Raw genomic sequence first — 22,139 nt, 5'->3', positions numbered from 1 at the left:
CAGAATCAAGAACCCTGTTATTTGTAGACATTCTACATCATCAGAGATATTTAGGGAGGGTCAGATCTTAGCAATAATATTGCCTAACCTTGTTATTTTCCAGATGAGGAAATTTAAATTAAGATTTTTTTTTTTGGATTTTTTGAGACAGGGTTTCTCTGTGTTGCCCTGGCTGTCCTGGAACTTACTCAGTAGACTAGACTGACATCAAACTCAGATCACCTGCCTCTATCTAACTCCCAAGTGCTGAGATTAAAGGCATGCACCACACCACCCCGACAAGAATTTCTTAAGAGAGGACATTAAAAGTACCTCACTATGTGGCATGCCTTCTAACTGTCCAAGCCACTTGAATAACTTAGCTCACCTCAGTTTAGAAAAAAAAATGGGCTCATTGTAACAAAACTTGTTTATTATACTTGGCATTTTTGGTCCCTTCACTCACTCACAGCAAGGCTGGGTCACCTTTGAAGATCTTTGCTAGGCAATGAGCTGGTCACAAGCAGAAGTAGCTTCTTGAAGAACCCGTATCCTTGAGGGACCTCAGGAGAAGGTGAGGTTGGTATGGCACATCCAGACTTGCTGCAGGCATGTTCAAGTATTGCCAGGGAGCTGAGACGTAAAGCATTTTTTAAAAAACTCTCCCAGCTGTTTCCTGGGAGAGTCAGAAGAAGGGGCTCAGTGGAGCAACACTGGATGACTCGTGTGTGATGAACATGAGTCGCTGGCAGGGACAGCAGCAAGGAATTCGTAGGAAAAGGCCCAAAGGCAAGAACAATGATAGATGGCCATAGCATTTCCAGAAAGATTGGATTTAACAGAGGAGAACGGAAAGGCGGGGCTTTGGGAATCATGAATTCTGAGAGAAGAAGGTAAATTATAAGGTGAATGAAAGAACCATTGCAGACCAGGCTAAAGAATTTTGCTATGAACAAAAAAGCCAGTGTCCTCAAACCTTGTAACTTAGGGGACAGTTTACATCATGCGCTATATCCAAAAGTCCCTTTTTTGTTTTATCTTTAAATATATATAACGTATGCTTTTATTTATTTAATATTTCTAAAGTACTTTACTTCTAAGAATATTTGTTTCTTGAAAGAAACTGTCATATTGTAAACAGAATACCAATATTTCTTGAAATGAGGTCATCATTGAAAGGAATGTGATGAGCATGAAACCCTCCAGTTAATTTATATGAAAGCCACTGACCCTGAAGGCTGCAGTCAGTTTATCAAGGCCTATTCTACATTTTGGAGAGCAATTAAGATTCCTTAAGCAAATGAGAAGGAAGAAGAAGGCTGACCACTGAATAGTTTTCTCACACTGTAAATGAAGGTGTTTATCATGGATCCTAGGGTGTGTCCGACAGTAAGGAATATTCATTGTATACCTGAGGCAATATCATTTTAGGAAGTATGAGACACCTGAGGTTTGGGAGCTAATTTTGGGTGACAAATTCAATCTTACCCAAAGAGGGTTTAGCTAGACTAGAGAGACCAATGAGAGAAAGGAACCCAGTGTGTGATGGTTATGAAAAAGGATCCTAGTATAATCCAGTTAGTGCAGGAAGGGTACAGAAAAGGGGCCAGGTTTAAGAGAGATTTGGGATAAAGCCACAAATTTTTGTCTGAGCAATGTGGGGCAGGGATCAAGGAAATAGAGGGACAGACAATGCCTTGTGGAATGAACGACTTAAGAGACTATATAAATGACACTATAGTTGTTCATGCCAGGATCAAGAGGATTGTAAGGGGGGCTTCAGGAATGGCAAGAGTGGAAACAGACAGAGGTGGAGAGAGTCAGGCCCCTGGATTCAGATGCACTGCCATTCGGCGAATCTTGCATATTCTAGATCGACATTATTGCTTGCTGGGAAAATGGCTGGCTTTTGGTAGTTATGAGGTGACTGAAATTTTCTTGCTAATGCCCAGAGCATCCCAAATGCCAGCTAGACTCTAGGAGACTGTTTTGCCTATAAACTGGCATCATAAACATCTATCTCATTACTGATCATTTTAAAATTTTGTGACTCCATCAAGGTAGACAGATTGAAGGTGCAATCGGCATATTTACTGTTATAAATAAGATGTTAAAGATGAACATCTCTAAAAGCAAAACATCATTAAGAACCTTCTTATGTAAACAATCTACTGGGAATTTTGAAGGATAGAGAGCTAAATTAAACACAGATACTGTTCTCATCGAATTTGTAAAGATTAAGATAAAAATTCTCAGGGATTTAAATTGTGTTCACGTGTCAACAATTTGTGCCTGGTTTCAAGCGAAGAAATCTAGCTTCAGAAACCTTTCCAGTAGCCCATTAGTGTGAAACATGTTTCCACGGATGACTAGAATGTTATGACGGTTCTGTAGCAAAACAACAATAAAGCAAATTTGGTGGGACCCTTAAAGAATTGAAAGGGAAAACCTTGCCTGCCATTAATAATCCGTTTCTTATGCTGTGTTTATTTGCCCCGCTTAGGAGAAAGAAATGGGTGCTTGTCTTTTGTTTGCTGCATTTCTGCTCATCCAAATATGTGACGTGACACAAAATTTGAGCTTTCTTGTGACACCCATTAGTTCATTTTTCATAAGCAGGTTTCCCCCCCTTGGCAATCAAGACAGGCTTGAAGGCCCAGATTTCATCCTAAGCCCACAAAACAAGCATAGGCTTGACTGAGGAAAAAGACAACATTCCCAAATGTTGACACTCCTTCTTCAGTTTCCAGACCTTTCTGTGGAAAGAAGGGCAAGAAGTGTTTTCATAAAACACAGGCAGAATTCATTTACATAGAGCGGTCTTAATGGCTCCTGTCAGAACAAAACAGCTGGGAAACATATGGCACCCATTTCCCTGTATCGCTTGGAAAAAAGTTCATATGTAAATAAAGCCAACATAAAAGAGTGGCCCTTTGAACCTGTGACCTCACATAATACATAAATATATCAGTACAGGGCACTCGTTGCATTGACCCACTAAGTCATGTGCTTTAAATATTTTAAAAACGTTCTAAGAGTCATAGTTTTTAAGAGCTCCAAAGAAATCAAGGTAAGTGACAAAATATGAGCAGATACCATGCCAAGCAATAAGCATGTGTTTCACACTGTCTCTGAATAGGTTTTCCCACCATATTTATAGATTTGGGGAACGTTGGTGAGTAAAATCAAATGCCTACTTATACCTTATAAGCTCCATGATCTCTGTCTCCCTGTTGCTTCGTGTGAAACAGGCACTGTGTGTTCTTAAGGCAGAGAAAATGGCTTGGCAGAAATTTCTGGCAAATGATAGCTTTTCATAGCTTCATATTTTTAGGAAGAAAAGAACATATAAAAGGTAGACATTTTTATATTTATAGGAAATTGATTAGAATAATTTGGCCTTTGCCTTTCCATATTGACATTTCATAAATGACTTTAAAGACTCTAGCTTTTCCCGGCGATTATCACTCCTTTGGGTTTATGAAGGGAACTTATTTCCCTCTGGGAAATTAAGCTGAAAATCCCTCAGAAGCATTCACTTTACGCGTGTTATACAATTGAGTGAATTGTGCAGCGTGAGATTCAAGTTCACATATTGTGTCTGTCCGTCGTTTGCTCCAGGCTGAGCGCTGGGTATGGCTCAGAACTCTAGACACAAAATGGTGTGGGTAAGAGAAGCAGGCGGCAATGGAGATGCCATCCTTCCCTTCAGGGTGTCCTTTACATATATGTCCTTTACATATATGTCGCTCACTGGGAAGAAACCAGCTCTCCTCCCATAGCTTTCAGAGTCTTCTTCTCTTCTAAAGTCTGAGAATTGGAAAAGCCTTGAGGTTGAAATGCGCAAAACAGACCTTCTGAACCTCATGCCAAGTTGTTGACCATTTCGGGGACAGAACTCCGGATTTTATCATGGGCAAGCCCACTCACTCCTCCCTTAGCTTGATTCCATAACTTCCCTGCATGATTTTAGGACAGATGTCGGTATGAACAACGGCTAGTAGCACGAATTGAGGGATCCCTTTAACTGTAAGAAGCAGTCATTACCAGAGGTTACTGTAAAAGTCACAGGACTGAACATGCCTGCTGTCTCCGGGGCTCTCCCCTTTGGCTGTGCCCAACAGCAAAGACAGGCAGGTTTGCTTACTCTGAGATGAAATCCTTCCCACCTGCTTTGTTTCATAGGCTAGGGGGTAGTTGGAAGGAAGCTTTACCTGCCTGATGGACGATGATACAAACTAACAGTAGAAGAATAGAAACCTGTAAAGTAGCCTGCTAGCTTGCTAGAGTGCTGCCATCTGCCTTCTAGTAGAGGAGAACAGAGCCCTGCTGTGGGCGCAAGACTGCAGCTTTGTAGGCCCGCTCTGAGATAGGCTACCAAGCATCTTGCTTGTATTGTATTTATTAGAAGAGAATGTGGTTTTTATCTTTTCTCTCCCAATGTGCCTGACTGCCTCACTGTCCATCTCAACCAGTTGAAGGTAGGCCAGCCTGCAATCTTTAACTGCACAGAAATGAGAGAAATTTACAAAACAATGTTGAGTACTAGTCTGCCTTCCCTCTTCGCCCTTCATGACTCCCCCCTTTTCTGGTTTCTTCCTTTCCCAACACGGAGAACAGTGTTGCTGCTCTAAAGAATGTGTCCTGTTGTCAAATGGAAATGCATTATGTGGTGTCATAGGCTGGGAAGCACCACGAGATGGCCCTACACGATGTTAATCTAGGAAGCTCAGTGTAGGGTAGATTGGCTCCATCATGGCCTTTCTCCTGTGAACAGATGAGTACCTAACCACTTTTTATGCTTTTCCTTGCTGTCCCTAAACACCTAACGGAAACCTGTCAGGTCACATAGTAGGTCACAATTTAAGTTTGTAGAAGATGAGCTATGATTCCTTCACACCGATGTCTTAGACATTAGAGATGTGTGTACAGGCAAGTACATGCTTCAGCGTGTGTACGTGTGTACATATATCACTGGCTCACTGGCTTAGTGTAGAAGCCCAGTCCTATTCTCTTTTGTTTTTGTTTTAGGGTGGTGGCAAACATGTAAACAGTATCAGAGACACCCAATCATAAAATATCTGTCAGGATTTATTTATTTTAACTTTCTGCTGTTATCAGTTAGTTCTGGGACATTATGTCATGACTTTCTTGTCTTTCTCTGACTTTCAGCGGTAAGTATGAAGCATTAGTCTTATGGATATATGTCCTGTCATGATTTTTATCCCCTTATAAAGCGGCCTACTGTGAGCATAACCTAAATGAGCTATGTCTACCTACGTGGCCAAACTCTGTTTGAATTCCAGTTTAATAGTCTCCTCTATTATTTTTTTAAACAGTTTCAAGCACTAGCTGGAATTGTGGTGTCTCAACTCTCATTACAAACCCACAAAAGCCCACTGGAATCGCTGATGTATACAGTAAGTTCCGCCCAGTGAAGCGCGTGTCCCCACTGAAACATCAGCCAGAGACGCTGGAAAACAACGAAAACGATGACCAAAAGAACAATACCGTAGAGTACCAGAAAGGCGGGGAGACTGACCAGAGCCCCCAGCCCGAGGAACTCAGCACTGAAGATGGAGTCAGGGGGTTGCCAGGTAAGGGCTCCGAGCCCAGCCAGGCACTGGGCGAGCTGGAGCATTATGACCTTGACATGGATGAGATTCTGGACGTGCCTTACATTAAATCCAGTCAACAGCTGGCCCCCTTCACTAAGGTGTCTTCAGAGAAAAGGATTTTGGGCTTGTGCACAACCATCAATGGCCTTTCTGGTAAAGCCTGTCCTATTGGAAGCTCTGAGAACTCCACACCCAACATGACTCCATTTTGTGTTCTTTCTCCTGTGAAAAGTCCTCACTTGAGGAAAGCGTCGACCGTCCTCCGGGACCAGCACAAGCTCTGCACAGAAGACTCTGAGAGCTTACCTGCTCTGGGTAAATGCGCCCCTGCGTATGAGTCCGAGAACCACAGTAAAGACTTCCTGAACAAGGCTTTTAGTGATCCTCATAGTCGAAAAATTGAGAAGGCAGGGCCAGACTGCAAGCTCAGGGCCTTCCACCTGCAGTCCTCGGCAACAGGGGCCAAACCGGAAGAGCAGGTCAATGGCATGAACTGGACCAACGCCCAAGGCGCAGAAGAAAGGAGTGAGAACTTGAAGAAAGTAAGAAGCATACTGAACATCGTGAAAGAAGGACAGATATCGCTCTTGGTGAGTACTGTCTGTCTGTCTGTCTGACCTACAGACTCCGTCTCCTAACAGGATGGAGTGTTTGTTTCACATTTTTCTGTGAACTTTTTTATTTGCTCTTTGAGCGTTTCCTATAGAATGTTTTGTTCATTTTCACCCCCTTTGTTTGATTCCTTGCTAAATCTTTACTTGCTGCTTTAGTTGAGAGGCGTGATATCTAAACGCCAAGGTTAGGAGGTTAATTCAGGGGACACAAATGGCTCCAGAAGAGTGTGGGTGCGGTTTAACATCGCCTGACCTCAGCTGAAATAAAGACATTTAATCTAAAAGGAAAACAAAACAAAAAGCCTCGCACTGTTTGCCAGTTGAGTTGATGCTTTTTTTTTCCCCTTTGCTTTTCAAATGGTTCCCCATGCTCTCCCTCCGTTTCTGTGGGGACGTCAGTTTTCAGCTGATGGCAGACCTGCCAGATCTGGGAACAGAGAGTTCTCTGTTTCACCCTGATCATTATTCAGAAAAGTTGGGCCGGGGGGGGGGGGGGTTGGAAAACATTTGCAGATAGAGCTTCCCCTAGAGTTTGATTGTTCTCTGACACACACGGGGTTTTCGCTCTGCTCCAGCACTACGTGTCCAGGGAACATGAAGAATTGTCTCCAAGGACTCCAGACAGAGTTACTTGGTGTAAGAAACATCTATTGAGAAAATGCAACTGAACTAGCGTTCCATCCGCTGCACTGTTTTCCTAGCTTCCAGATGCCGGTCGGATGGTAGCAATCCTGGGCTCCTACTCAGAGGATAAAGTCTCCTTCAGGAAATGCACTGCCTGCATCGTGGCATCGCGACTCCACTAATGTTAAGCTTGCACAGAGAAACTATAGCATGCTGGGCCTGTTGTCACAAACGGGACAATGTGATTGAGCGATTTTATCACATGAAGCTGTAATCATTTTCCCCAGCTGTTGCCTCTGATTCTCTTCGGTTCATTGTTTTCCTTCATCCATACATTCAGAAGTCACAAATGCTAACACCACTGGGTTTGCCCAAAATATTCTATCAGACACTTCATACTCAGAGGAGTGAAAACAGCCAAAGAACCAGGCTGCCTCCAGATATCCCAGATGCCCCTGCGAGTCACTGGTATGTCTAGAGGTTGCTGTGAGCACATCAGTGGCCACAAGCTTTAGGTCACATGCAGAGGGAGGCTGTCTGACAAGTCAGGCCTTCGACACAAGCGCTTCATTCATCCAGCAAACCTACAACAGTCAATAAAGCATAGCCCTGTCCCTCCAGCACTTAGCCGTGTGATGACAGATAGAGAAGCTGTTGCTTGCCATCAGTGTCCCCTCAGGGACCTAAAATACGAACTGCAAACCTTCACAGCTTATTGGTCCTAGCTTGGTGATCCTTTCTCTCAAAAACCATCTGTCCCTTGAGAGTACCTGTTCTAAAGCAGTGGATCTCAGCCTTCCTAATGCTATGGTCCCTTAATTCAGTTTCCCATGTTGTGGTGACCACAACCATAAAATTATTTGCGTTATTACATCATAACTGTGATCTTGCTATGGTTACGAATTGTAATGTAAATATCTGTGTGTTCTGATGGCCTTAGAGGATGTTTTGTGAAAGCGTTGGTCATTCAACTCCCAAAGGGGTCACGACCCACAGGTTGAGAACCACTGTTCTAAAGCATGTTGTAAGACAAACAGCAAGGGATTCCAACTAACTAGATCCTTGCAAGGCCACCAGGGCCCTCATGAGCTGTTCCTTCTTTCCTGTGCCCAGAGGAGACCCTCCATAGTGTCTGGTTTTGGTTCATTGATTGAGGCTTTTCCCTTCATCCTTCTCACCCCCCCTTCCCGTATAGCCACACCTAGCTGCAGACAATCTGGACAAAATTCACGACGAGAACGGAAACAATCTGTTACACGTTGCTGCATCAAAGGGGCACGCAGAATGTCTGCAGCACCTCACGTCTCTGATGGGTGAAGACTGCCTCAATGAACGGAACGCAGAGCAGCTGACTCCAGCGGGTCTGGCCATCAAGGTGACGTATTAGGGGCTGAGCTGTCCCGGGCTTTGTCTTTGGATTTGATCTCCACTTTTTTTTAAAAAAATAAGATTTCATGTGAGCTAAGTTATTGGAATGGGAAGAGGAGAGAATGACATAGTAAACAAAGAGCAAATGAGTGTATTATAGGTTAATCACCTAGTCACTACCACTCTGAGATTTTGATGGCATTCCAGTTTATTATCTAATAAGGATAATTTCCCAATCAACACACAAAAAGAGAAGAAGATGACCCCCTGCAGGGCTGAGAATTTTGTTATTCACGGTGATTGCAATTTGGATTCTTACCCACACCTGGATCTCTCAAAGACTGTGTCAGTTTTTCCTAATGTGGGGATAAGAAGCAAGGAGAATTAGATCAACATGTCTGTTAAGGGAGGCGAGCTCTTAGGAGTTTTGGACAATAATGTGGGCCTTTAATGAATCAAATCTGAGTTCAAATGACATCAGCATCAAAACTGTGTCCAGCGTCACTGAGGAGTCCATACTTAGTCCCCCAAAATAGCACAATATCCTATCTGTCAAAGTGTATGCAAATTAATACCAACTGGGGTGGAGATAAAACCTGGACCTAACACAAGAAAGCAGGGACCTTTGTGGCACTGTGGTAAGAGTGTCTGGAGAGAAACCGAGTCACAGGGAGATTAGCTAGTAAACTAAAGTGTCTGCTGGGATCTTTGGCAGATAAATGTGGGTTTTAGTCATACTTATTAAGAAGCCAGAAGTGACGTTCAGAGAAAAAGAACACATCTTCACTTCGACATGAGACCACTTCACACGATGGTTGGATCTCCTAAAAGCCAAATACATCATTTTTACAAATGTAATTGCATAAGTGTTGACTAGGAGAACAAGCTAGCTAAAGAAACCTACTTGTGACCTTACTAAAGCAGTTTTAAGCAATAAGTTACGCTCCCATCCCTAATAGATCTTATCTGCAAAACTGATTTTTAAAAACTTTAATGCATTTATTGGTCAACAGAATTTATATCTTAAAAATGTTAATTTAGTTTATATTGCTCCCTGGGAAAGTCTGACTTCAAAATTTGCATAGTAAATACTTTGTTAGAAAGAACTCTACGATGCCAGGGAATGTATTTTTCTCTTGTTGTGAATGATGCCATGGCAGATCAGAACTGAGTTTACTGCAGCCAATGTGGGGAAAAAAATTAGAGAAAAAAAAAACCTCATTCAGTAGAGTTGAGTCTGTGTGCAGAAGCCAACAGGTACTGTGTTATTGGGTGCTGGAGGCAGAAATTTGAATAAGTCCCTATTCCTAAGGACCCATATACCTGGAGACTAAAGCAGGCACCTTGATTACTGGTGATAACAGTGTCGATGGTAAAATCGGCATCTCACCCTGTGACACACCCTTGGCATAAATCAGTGACAAGTATTTTTATAATGCCAACAAATGTTGGCACCTGCCATATTATAGACCGGTTTAGTGTTTATGGAATATAGTCCCCATTAGTTTTCCTAACTAATGGATGGTGATTGACTATTTCCTTATTATATAATTGAATAAAAACATTTCTTTTAATTTATTTGCCCTGCTGCTCATTTGGATAGATTAAACATGATAGAGCTTGAAGGCTCATAAAACATGTAGTCACCCTTCAACCAGCCCTCATGGGAACAGCTTCCATGCTATCTCACCAGGACCTGTTGATTTCTATCTAAACTTCAGCCACCACGGTACAGCCATCACCAACAGGGCTGCAGGCTTACACAGCGATTTCTGCTATAATTGGAGGGAAACGCACACGTGTCTCAAACCCACAAGGCTAAAAAGCTCTTTCAGATCTAGGGACCTGGGCTTCTGAATGCTTTGAGAAAACATTCTTTCTGCTCCATCATTCCAATTATATTGGCCCAAAGCAGTACGTTCAAGTATTTTGTACAGATACTTCACCCTTCACAGAGGTGACCTGCACGTCACTCAGTGTGCTTCAGGTGACACTGATGAAGCTGAGAGTCTTAAGAAGCCACCAGGCTCTGGTTTTAGGACCTTGTTTTGAACACTTGTAGCAACTGACAGTGTTTCATCGCATCAAACAGTCCTAAGAGCGGCCAGAGAGATGGCTCGGTGGATATAAGCTCTGGCTGCTCTTGCAGAGGACCACAGGAAAATTATTTCCTCGTTCCCAGACTCCTTAAGCAGAGCATAATAAATAAATATGTCCATTACATTACAGACTTTATTGAGAGTTTTCCAGGAGACTCAAGCGTGATGGCGTTGGGAGTCTGTGCCCTTTGGAACTGGCTAAGCAAAGTCACTGCGAAGAAAAAGTTCTGAAAGGCCCGATTTCTAACACAGTCTGTTTTCTAAAATAGAATTGGCAGAAGGAATTGTGTAAGGACCTGAGCAAACTCAGAATGAAATAAGCCTAATTCCTTTTCTGTTTGGTTAACTTCTCCTTTGGTCGTTCTGATTAGGCCCAAAGGCAAAATGTTGATCTTGCGATAATGTGACGTCATACACGCTTACAGACACTCTTTTTTTTTAACACTCAAATAACTTTAAGCCCAGAAACTTGAAGGGGCAGACGTATACTGCTGGCATTTAATCATCTTTTTTGTTGGTTTGTATTCTTGTTACTTGTATTTAAGGAAAGTTATTTTGGTTTCAAATTAAGGGAAGTGAAATAATATTTCCTTCTGTTCTTTGATGCATTTTACTGTTTAAATGCTGCTCCCTTGATTCACCAGACGTAAAATTCACCTACAAGAACTGTCGCCCACAACCCTCGAATACACCCACTTGTCAAGTACACAGAAAACATTTTCTAGGATATAGCCTATATCGAGTTGTAGCAACAAACCCAGTACATTGTGAAGGACTGAGATACGTGCTTACATACTTCATCAGTAATAAAGTGCAGTTAGAAACTAACACCGCAAGGAAGCATGGGCTATTCACCACGATGGCAAATTAGTTCTCTCTAAAACAGTCAGTAGGACAAAAAAAAAGGTCAGAGGAAATTGAAGATGGTTGCAGATGACCGAGAAAGAGAAAGCAACAAACCACTGTCTTCACAGGAAGCTTCAACAGCTTTGTGTGTGTAGGGAGGCCTGTAAAGGAGGTGGGCAGGGAGGAAAGCTTCAGACAGACACCTTAGGAACTGGAGAGGTAAGAAAAACCTAATCCAAAATAACAGGACGTAAAGCAGAGATAAGTGTAACGGGGAATATAACAATGGTAGAACAAATCGCCAAAGCTAAATTGGGTTATGAAAAGGTAAGAAAAAACCCTTTAACTTAGACTAACCAGAAAGAGAGGGCGAGAGACGTAGTGAGCGGGTCTCTATTTACTAAAACTAGAGGCGTGGCTTCACATTTCTGTGTTAATAGTAATTTATATACACTGTCTTGCTTCTTGTATGATCAAGATGGCTTCCATCTTCGTCATTCAGAAAGAACGAAGAGAATGTTTCATGGGGCAACAGCTGGGGCACAGTTCCTGAAGCCTGGGGCCTGGAAAAAGAGAGGTCACGAGAGCCTGAGAGAAAGTGCTGAGCTGAAAGGCATGGCTGACTTTGACCTGTGACTAGTGGGAGCAGTGGGGCCAATGGCAGCACCGCAACGCGAGAGCCAAGAACAGAAGAGACCTCAAACTCTGTCTCTTCTCCTGGTCTCCTGTGGCTTAATGTGCAACCAGAAGCCAGGATGCCAGACAGACACCCCAAAGGGAGCAGCCCCAGGGCAACAAGGACCACGTTGCCTGCCATGCCAGTAAAAGCTTAATGAAGAAGACGCATCCTGAGATGCATTTTCCCATGATTTTGTCCTTGTGCAAACACCATGGAGAATATTTACATACACATGATACATGTCTGCACTGTGACCTTTAATGCAGTTAGGAGATGGTAAACATGAAACGCATGTGGGTACCGCCAGCGTAACACAGCATCCTGTTTTCCAGTAAACTCTTTGTCATAGGCCGGAGTGCAGGCTAAGAGAATGAGAAGCAGCCTAGTACAGTAAATAGATAAACCAGCGGCATAGCTGTTTTGTTACTGACTGTAATGATGATTTTTTATGGGACCTTTATACCATGCACAGTCATGCAGCACATCTCCAAGGACAGAATAGCATGTGTGTTTGGGAGTGTGAGAGTGTGTATGTATGTGTGTGTGCATATATGTGTGTGAGAGAGTGTGCCTATGTGAGTGCATTGTGTAAACACAGTGTGTGTGAGAGAGACTCAATGTGTGCACGTGTCTGTGAGAGACTGGGAGTCAGTGTGTGTGAGGGAGAGATTCAGTATGTGTGGGAATGTGTATGAGTGTGTGTTTGTGTGTGTGTGTGAGAGAGAGAGAGAGGTGTCTGAGTGTGTGTGTGTGTGTGTGTGTGTGTGTGTGTGTGTGTGTGTGTATAACTGGGAATTCTTGACTTGGAATCCTGTTAGTCAAACAGAAAATGAAAAAAGAGATTGCCTCTCCTGTCTTCCTCTGGGAATAGATGTTTTCATCTTGACAGGTTAAGATGCTAAAGAAAAACTAATCCTGTTAGATGCTGCTCATTTGCCCTTCCCTGACTCCAGGAGACCCTTTCTGTGCTCACACCCACAGTATGCAAGCTAGAACGACAATGAATGGGCTCACTTACCAGTCTCTAAGAAAATCCGGGAGAGTAGAGATGTAGTGAGTGGGGTGGCCATGGAGCCCGTGCTGCGGTCTCATATCCCCCCTACTGCGATGCTACCTTCTCTGTTGTCTGTGTGAGATGGCTCATGCCCTAGAGCTAAGTAACTGTGGCCCAGTGGTGGGCTGAGGACGTCCATCCATCTCAGAGTCTGTCTGGATACGCCACTTAGATTTTCTGTGAAGGGTAAAGAGACCTTCCCAGTAAGCACGGACTGCATCTTAACTATTTCCATGCCTCGTTTATGTTCCGAAACTGTCACGGTGCTGAGAGTAAAAACCCAGTGGTGACTTTAGATGAGAGAGAATTTTAAACCCAAAAGTATGAGAGTCAGATTTGACTTTATAAAACAAAAGTCTTTCTAACACCCCAGGTGATTTGTCTCTTTCTACTGACCGCTCTCCTTCATCATAACTAGGGAGAACTTGTAGTTTCCTAAAAATGTACAACTTGTATCTGTTTCAGACTTTTGTAGCATCATTACAAATAACAACAATCTTCTTTCATAAGAATATTGTCACCTTTTGAACTTTTGATTGCTCTGCTAATTAAAATGTTTAGCCTGGTCACTTAGTGAAAATTGTTATTTCAAATAGAAATTTGTTAATTTTTCTTGAAAAATATGGTAGTGTTTTATTTTGAAAATAATGGCCATATCTTAGAAACTGTAAGTGAAGAGTGCTGGAGAAATGGCTCAGAGAATAAGAGCATTGCTGCTCTTCCAGAGAACCAGGGTTTGACTTCTGGCACCCACATGACAGCTCATGGCTGTCTGTAACTGTAACTCTAGTTCCAGAAGATCCGATGCCCTCTTCTGGCCTCCTAGAATACCAGGTATGCATGTAGTTCACCGACAGGCATGCAGACAAACCACTCATAACATAAAATAAATAAATCTCTAAATAAAATAAATTTTAGGTGATAGGTACTGATTGCTGACAATATTATGTGTTAGCTTGGATACAGAACAACTGGAACGCTCTACTGCTGTTTGTGGTAGTAAAAGTAATTTTCCACTTTGGAAACCAGCTTGACAGCTTTTCATAAGGTTAAATATATACTTACCACAATCTTAGAAATTCTAGAGCTTGGCATGGTGGTGCACGCCTTTAATATCAGCACTTGGGAGGTGGAGAATCTCTGTGAGTTTGAGACCACCCTGGTCTACATAGTGAGATCCAGGACAGCCAGGACTAAATAGAGAGACCTTGTCCAAACAAGAGGTGGGGAGGGAAGGAAGGAGGGAGGAAGGGAGGGAGGAAGGGAGGGAGGGAGGAAGGAAGGAAGGAAGGGAGGGAGAAGAAAGAAAGAAGAAATTTTAATTCTAGGTATCCATTCAAGAGAAATAAATAAGAACTTACTTTCAAAAAGATACAATAAATTTTAATTTCAAAAATTAAAAAAAATATTTGTAGTAGTTTCCATAAGTCTTAGTATTGTACCAAGTAAAAACAAGCCAGAATCAAAGAGCAACATGCTCATCTTGTCTGAGCTTATTTTGCTCAAGGCAAAATAAGAATCGTGAAAGCCATGGAATGCTAGAAACTTTTGAGAGTGTTGATAGTGCTGTTAATTTGATTGGAGTTAGAGTAATATATATGTGTGTGTGTATATATATATATATATATGCTGTATATATATTGAATATATATTCAAAAATAAACTATACCTACAATTACTCTTTACAGAATGTAAATTTATCTCAATAGAGTAATTTCATCCATTCATTCACTTGTTTTCAGGGCTAGAAATCAAACTTGCGCACACTGGGTGGGTACTCTACCACAAAGCTCAACAGAATGATTTAAAAATAACTGGTTAGAATCACAAACGCAAGCAGAAATTCTCCCGCTGATTTAGAGCTAAACCACAAAGCATGAATGTAGCAGGTCTTACATTTATGTTTCAAGTAAATACAAGCCCAATACAAAAGCCAAAAATTCATCTGTCTTCCCACGGTAAAATTACAATCTTTGTGATATGTGCTAAACGTTAGTAATTTTGAATTTCTTTCTCCTTGTCTCCTTAAACTCTAGAATGGCCAGTTGGAGTGTGTGCGCTGGATGGTGAGCGAGACAGAAGCCATTGCAGAATTGAGTTGCTCCAAGGACTTCCCAAGCCTTATTCATTATGCAGGTTGCTATGGGCAGGTATGGCATTTTTAAGTATCTTCTCTTACATGTCCACCAAAATCCAACATGACATCATAAATCTAAAGATTTTATGAACAATGATATTTATTGTAATATTTTAATGAAGGAATGTTTTAAACAACCTAGATATCTCAACTCAAGATTTTAGATGAAGAGTTAAGCTATATTCATATAGTAGAATTATATGAGGAAGGGTTAATTATATAACATTGATAAAATCTAATATATAAAGCTTTCATTGTAAGTTAGTACCAACTTTAAATTTTGTGCAGAAAGAAATTAAGACTATAAAAAATACAACATAACATAGCTGCAGTCATTTGGGGACAGAATGGAACTATAGCTGGCTTTTTAAAAGGTTATTTGTTTGTTAATTTTCTACTTGGACAATGAATATTTTTAACATTTATCAAAAAGAAAAAAATGGTAGTACTTTATTGAGCACAAATCCAAACACCAAGTCTTTTTAAGGCATCAGCCAACGATGCCTCGCCAGAACAAAAAGGAGCAGGTGTATTAACAAGAGCATCCTTAGAACTAAGTTCTCCATCGGGGCCCGTCAGATGCAAAAGCCTGATGACCAGGTCCAGTCCCCAGAGCCCACGGATAGGCAGGAAGAGAAGGCTGACTCCAGAACATTGTCCTCTGACCCACAAGTACATGCACACATTACTGATAATAAACTCAAGAAATTGATTTCTACATTAGAAAAATCTTGACATTATTAGCTGATGCACACAGATCTACCTCCCTTTGAGGGTGGTGGTTATAATTTATCTTTTAAAAATGCTGAAGTCACACAAACGTCAATCTCAAGCTTGAAAAAAATAAGAACGTCAATATAGTGTAAGAATAGATTTAATCAAATTTGTGGCAGAAGAAATTGCTTCTCAATTATCTAACCAACCTCCCTAGCCCCCTAACCCCACCACTGCCTTTGGCTCTGTAGATTTTCCCAGGAGCAGTAAACTGTGGCATTGCCAATTGAAGATTGTGCTATTTCTTCAGCATGCCAATCACATTTTTCAAAAGGCTAGAAAATATTACCATAGTCGTTCTTCCCTTTTTGTGCTATTGTTTGCTTTTGAGATAGGGTCTTTTTATGCAGTCTAGACTGTACTGCAACTCTCTACAGGCAAAACCCAATGATCTTCCCGCCTCTGCCTCCCGAGTGCTGGGGTTAGAAGTGTGCATGATCATGCCTGGGTTGGCTTGTCTTTAGTAATCACACTAGCTGAAAGTTTATTCTGTACCAAAGCAACTTCAGTTGATATGATGCATATATAAACTGAGATAAACAACAAAGATGAAACACCACACATATGCACATGTTTCCTTTGTGTGCCAAGCTCCATGCTACTGGAGTTTATGTAAATTATCTATATGATCTTGTTTATTCCATTGATGAAGAACCCAAAGAAGGAAAGTTAAGAAATGGCTCATTGGCTAATGCTATTAAGAGAAAAGACTCGAGCCATGCGATGATGGCGCACGCCTTAAATCCCAGCACGTGAGGGGCAGAGGCAGGTGGAGCTCAGTGAGTTTGAGGCTAGCCTGAGTCTACAAAGCAAGTTCCAGGACAAACAGAACTGTTACACAGAGAAACCCTGTCTCGAAAAACCAAAAAAGGAAGGAAAGGGGGGAAAGAGGAAGGGCGGGAGAGAGAAGAGAGAGAGAGAGAGAGAGAGAGAGAGAGAGAGAGAGAGAAGGAGAGAGAGAAGGAGGGAGGGAGGGAGGGAGGGAGACAGACTAGATTTCCACTCAGGTCCAGTGTCTTCAGGGGCCGAGTTGTTTTGTCCCTATCTGTACAGATGGTTTGTACAGGAATATCTCACACAGACCACTGAAGTAAGAAACTGTATAAATGCATGGAATTTAAAGGGAGGGATGGGAGGAACAATAAAAGTCTGAATAAGTCCCTGTCATTGAAATATTAGAATTATGTCTTTTTTTTTTGCACTGTGCTTCGCAGTCCAACCCTCTGTCGTGAAAACCAATGACAATTATTACACCTTTGCTAAAACAGAGAGGTTTTTACATTTTTCTCAAGTATTTGACCATTGCTAATCTCCATTAGTCATTTTTGGTATTGAGCAAATTTATTAAACTATGCGATCGATGGCTTTACATTTCTAATTTCGTTTGCTCACTCAAAGCCTAATTGGGCCTTTGGGGTATTTGTGGAAAGGTTGTGACACTGATTCCAGTTAGGAAGGGAAGAGGGCTTAGCCAGACCTGTTCTGAGGCTCTGGACAAAGGACTGGCATCAGCAATCTTCAAGGAAACGTCAGTTCCTTGCTACTTTCTTTATTCGGATCTCAGAGCACGTTTCTCAGAATTCTTAAGCTGTTGGAATAGAACAAAAGGAAGTGCCCCCTCGTGGGAAGGCTGTGTGAGCTGAAATCTAGGAAAACGCAAAATCTAGTGACCCATCTGAAGAGGTTTGTCAAACATTAGCTTCACGCTGGTATTCATCCTGAGGTTGCTCTAGGATGCGATGCATTTTTATGACATAAAATGCAGATTTGAGGGAGGCCAATCGTACCCTTCAGAGAACACTCTACCCCCATGGAAAATATAGAAGCCCAGTTGACCTGCCAGTTCTTCCCGGTGTCATCCTCCGTCCGCCACAGCCACTTATGTAACAGATAACCTGCAGAGAAGCTGAACTTGGAACCGTGACAAGGCTAATATTTCCACAAGGAAGACTGCTATTGAGCAGTTTCTAATGGATTCAGCACATGCGAGTCTTTCTCTGCCAGCCAGGCACTAGACAGAGTGTGTTCTGATTTTTGTTTCCTCAGTAAATACCTTTGGAAAGGATCAGACCAACCAAAGAAAATTGTTCGCTGCTTCCTCTCCTTGCTCTCTACCCTTCTATAGATCCAGAAAAAAAAAAAAAAAAAACAGGCTCCAGTTGACTCCCAATTTGTGTCCTTTTTCTTATAAAAAAAAAAAAAGCAGCCTTTAAAGACTGCAGTGCCACAGGGTATCCAGCGGGTTTAGTGGACGCCTGGAGTGAGAGATCTTTGGATGATAGGAATTGACTTTCCTCACGCTGACACTCGAAGTCTCAGAGGGCACAATTATTTTACTGCCTGCCTATACCTAGCAGAACTAGCTACAGGGAGCAGAAAGGCTAAAGCCTTATGGGGACCGGAGAAGCAGGCCTGGGGTAGGGACGGTTCCTGCATAGGTCTGCTCTGCCTCTCAATAGGAAAGCTGTTGTTGAAACAATGGAGACAGAACGGTGTTTATTCAAAACCACCGTCTGTGTGGCTTGGGTATTTTAGGCCAACATGAAGGTTCAGGTGCTAGCCAGGCTCTCCCTGCAGATAGTCTGCCTGAAGCTGCTGTGGGAGGTGTCACCCTATCCTGCCTTGATACTTGGGGGGTGGGGGGAACTGTGTGATATGCAGCATTGAATTTGTGATTCCTTTGGTTTTTGAGTCTTTCATGGAGCATTTAGTCAAAACACTGTCAAAACGACATGCCTCCATAATGCTGGACTGTGTCTAGTCTTTATTTTACATTTGGTCCTGAGAAAGTCTGGTATTCTTTTAAGGACCTTTTTGATGCAAGCAAAAGCTCATAGTTTCCCGTGAGTGGTCATTGGCAGCAGAAGGCACAATGATGAGGGGTGTGCTTTCGCATGCCCTGTTGCTCTTCTGTGAGTCACTTTCACCAGAGAAGTATCCTTTCCTGGACTTTGTTTCATTGACTATTGTTTCAATGTCGTGGGGCAGAAATAAGTAAACCATCTAAAAGTACTCTTTGTTGGAGATGAAAGGAAAGTAGAAAACTCTAGGTTTTGTTTATGTTCTGTTTCGCTTTTGTTCTCTGGTAGAGTCTTGCTATGCAGAAGAGGCTAAAAGAGAACTTGCGATCCTCCCCTTTTAGTTTCCCACAACCTGGGATTGCAGATGTGCTTTCTCCCACCACCACTGGCAGAAAAACTTTAGATTAGCACAAACAACCATCCAAATGCCAAGTACTGATCTTGGAGAGATAACTAACCCGGAGCTCCACAACCTGCAGACTGACAGCCAGAGTTTCTCGATAGGAGCATGCCAGTTAGAATCAGAGCTGCTGGAAAAACCAGAGCCTTCTGATGTGGAATTCCCCCCTGTATGCTGTGAATACCATTGTTAATTAAAAAAAAAACTGGCTTGGCCTGATAGGGTAGAACAGAGCTAGGCAGGGAAAACTAAACTGAATGCTGGGAGAAAGAAGGTAGATTAAAAAGGAGAAGCCATGAACCCCGCCGGAGACAGATACCAAAATTTTACCTGGTAAGTCACAGCCTTCTGGTGATACACAGATTAGTGGAGATGGGTTAATTTAAGATATGAGTTAGCCAGAAATACACCTAAGCTATTGACCAAACAGTATTGCAAATAACATGGATTCTTTGTGATTATTTCGGGGCTGAGCAGCCAGGAACAAACAAGCAGCTTCCTACACAGTGTTCCAGCCCTAAAGATGGAAAAGAGAGTTCCAAAGACAGCTGAGCCCTAGTGCCAGGTGTCTGGGATTCAGTTCTACCGAGTCCTAGCTTGATGGCTTTGCATGCATGCATGTAGAAAGAAGAGAAAGGGAATTCAAAACAAGAAAAGAGAAGGGAAAAGAGGTGTGTCCTGTGCCTTTGTGTTCTCAGCTGTATGATATGGCAAGAGAACTTCCCTCTTGTGAGTTCTGAAGATCTAATGAGGGCCAGTATACTGCCCAGTCCAAAATATGTAGCAAAACACACTAGAAAAATGTTGGCTGCTTTGGCAAATCTTCCAATTTGTTGATTTTATTGCTATCAGTGTAGTTTGTCTACTTATTTTACTTTAAGTAAAGAATAAACCAAACTTACTAAGAAGTTATTTTGGCCTAGTTATACTTAATTCTTACATGCATCTTCCCCCCACCCCATCTTACCATCTTTTTGATGACTGTTTTCCTTTTTTCTTTCTTTTGTTTTTTTTAATATTTTGACATCTTGATAAATGGGATGAATCTCTAAACTAATGTATTAGATTTGGTGATCTAGTGTTGCAGACAAAGGTGACTCCAAGTTGTACCACAAACTGTAGAGATTTTATTGATACCAGCAATAAAACTGTGACATATTTTTCAATTAAACTTTTATTAGACTTTGTTCAGCACATGTTATAAATCGCATGTATTAATTGCCTCTTTAAGGACCTTGCATTGCCTTTGGGAACACTTAAGTTGCAATGCTAAGACAGGTTATCCAAAGGCCAAAGAATCCTCAGAAGAGGAAATATGTAGATAAGAGAAGTTCTTGGTCCATAGATGTAAGCTGCATAGATAAGGGGATGTGTGAGTGGACTGATGAATGGATGGACGGACTTTATATTGGAGAGTATTCCTCAAGATAGAAACAGCAGAGACAAGCTTCTCTATTCACAGGACTGCTTAGGAGAACCTCTGAAAGCAATATTTACCAAAAATGAAAGTCTGACATTGCATCCCTCCTTCAACACTTTCTCCTGCAATGGAGAGGAAGAACATACACACACACACACACACACACACACACACACACACACACACACGCTCACACAGCTGAGAGGAAGAAAGAATCTGAATGTATTAAAGCACTAGGAGGGGAGGAAGACATCATTAAGTATGTCGCTAACACATGTAGGCATCAACAAGGGCCTTGCTAGCTGGATAAGTGGCCATTCTATCCTGCTTATGTTTTAGTGTGCTCGTCGAATAAGTCGCCATTTCATTCTAGGACTCTGCATCCCTATGCTCCCCAGAAGGAGAGCCCAGTCTCTCTAATAATGAGTGCTAAAGATCTTATGTGAAAACAAGGGAAACTAGCTATCTGTCTTGAAATCCTACATGCATGTAATCAGAAGACCCCTCATGCAGTCCCTTTGAGTAGAACCCATCCATATGGTATGACAGGAAAGATTTTTCTTTACAAGATATGAGTAAAAAGGCCAATTGCCTTATCTTCTTAACATTGTATATATAGTTTTTAGATTTTATTAAGTTAAATCAATTAGGTTTCATTATGCATTTTTGACACTTCTTTCCTCACCTCTTCTCCCCCACACCCCAGTATCCTCCTTTCCTCTCTCAGGTCACAGTGATCTTTCCCCTCCCCCTTCCTCAGCACTCTTGTTCTGTTCTCATGGGGGTTTATCTAGTTTCATATAAAAGAGCTGTACTACAGAAAGTATATAATGAAATTTGAGGCACCAGGCAAAACACCGGTGAGTCTGTAGAATTGTTTCTGCCTTGTGTGAGTCTTTGGTAAGGTCTCCAACAGCCACTACAAGAAAAGATTATTGTAACAATACATCTGGGCACAGGCGCATGGCACTCAGGATCCACGGCAGCTCTCTTTTCTCACAGAGTGCTCCTATATCTTACTCTCCCACATCACCTGGCCCCTTGCCAAGGGCCCTCAATTTTTCTCCACATCTCCACGTTTCTAGAAACCTAAAAAAAATGTAATATTCTATTGATGACAGTCCAATTACTAAAGTCAAAACACTGTGATTTTAGTAAAGCCTGGGTCTGTACAGGTGGAATAGATATACCCTCTAGAACATTCAGTTTGATCTGAAAAATCTGAAAATTTGCATGACAAGACAGTTTACAAATAGGACATTTCAAATATCTTCTGCTCTCTTGAACTTTACTTTCTAAAGGAAGCTGGTACAAATCAGACATTCCTCACTGTCCTGGACTAATTTTATGTCAACTTGACACAAGCTGAAGTCATCTGAGAGGAGAGAACCTCAATTGAGAAAGTGCCTCTATTAGATCCAGCTATAGGGCATTTTCTTAATTAGTGGTTGATAGGGGAGGGCCCAGTCCATTGTGGGTGGGGCCATCCCTGGGCTAGTAGTCTTGGGTTTTATAAGAAAGCAGGCTGAGCAAGCCTGCACTCCTCCATGGCCTCTGCATCAGTTACTGTCCTGGGTTCTTGCCCTGATTTCCTCAGTAATGAACTATGTGTGATATGGAAGTATAGGCCAAATAAATCCTTTCCTCCCCAACTTGCTTTGGTCATGGAGCGTCATCTCAGCAATAGAAACTTTGACTAAGATAGTTACAGTTTTCTGATTTATAA

At 41.9% G+C, this 22,139-nt stretch overlaps 1 protein-coding gene across 6 annotated transcripts in view; it reads left to right on the top strand.

The window, feature by feature from the left end:
- The window catches only part of Sncaip (synuclein alpha interacting protein), a 143,057-nt gene that overhangs the window by 96,745 nt on the left and 24,173 nt on the right, over positions 1 to 22,139 (top strand). For all 6 annotated transcript variants that reach the window (XM_075968669.1, XM_075968666.1, XM_075968665.1 and 3 more), the window contains exons 4-6: positions 5,319 to 6,187; positions 8,031 to 8,210; positions 14,918 to 15,031. In XM_075968669.1, the coding sequence (XP_075824784.1) occupies positions 5,319 to 6,187; positions 8,031 to 8,210; positions 14,918 to 15,031 (1,163 nt within the window). The remainder of the gene's footprint in view (positions 1 to 5,318; positions 6,188 to 8,030; positions 8,211 to 14,917; positions 15,032 to 22,139) is intronic.

The sequence above is a fragment of the Microtus pennsylvanicus genome, chromosome 4, assembly GCF_037038515.1.
Source record: "Microtus pennsylvanicus isolate mMicPen1 chromosome 4, mMicPen1.hap1, whole genome shotgun sequence".
Lineage (NCBI taxonomy): Eukaryota > Metazoa > Chordata > Mammalia > Rodentia > Cricetidae > Microtus > Microtus pennsylvanicus.
Note: the sequence above shows the minus strand (reverse complement) of the source record. Positions and strands in the feature narration are given on the sequence as shown.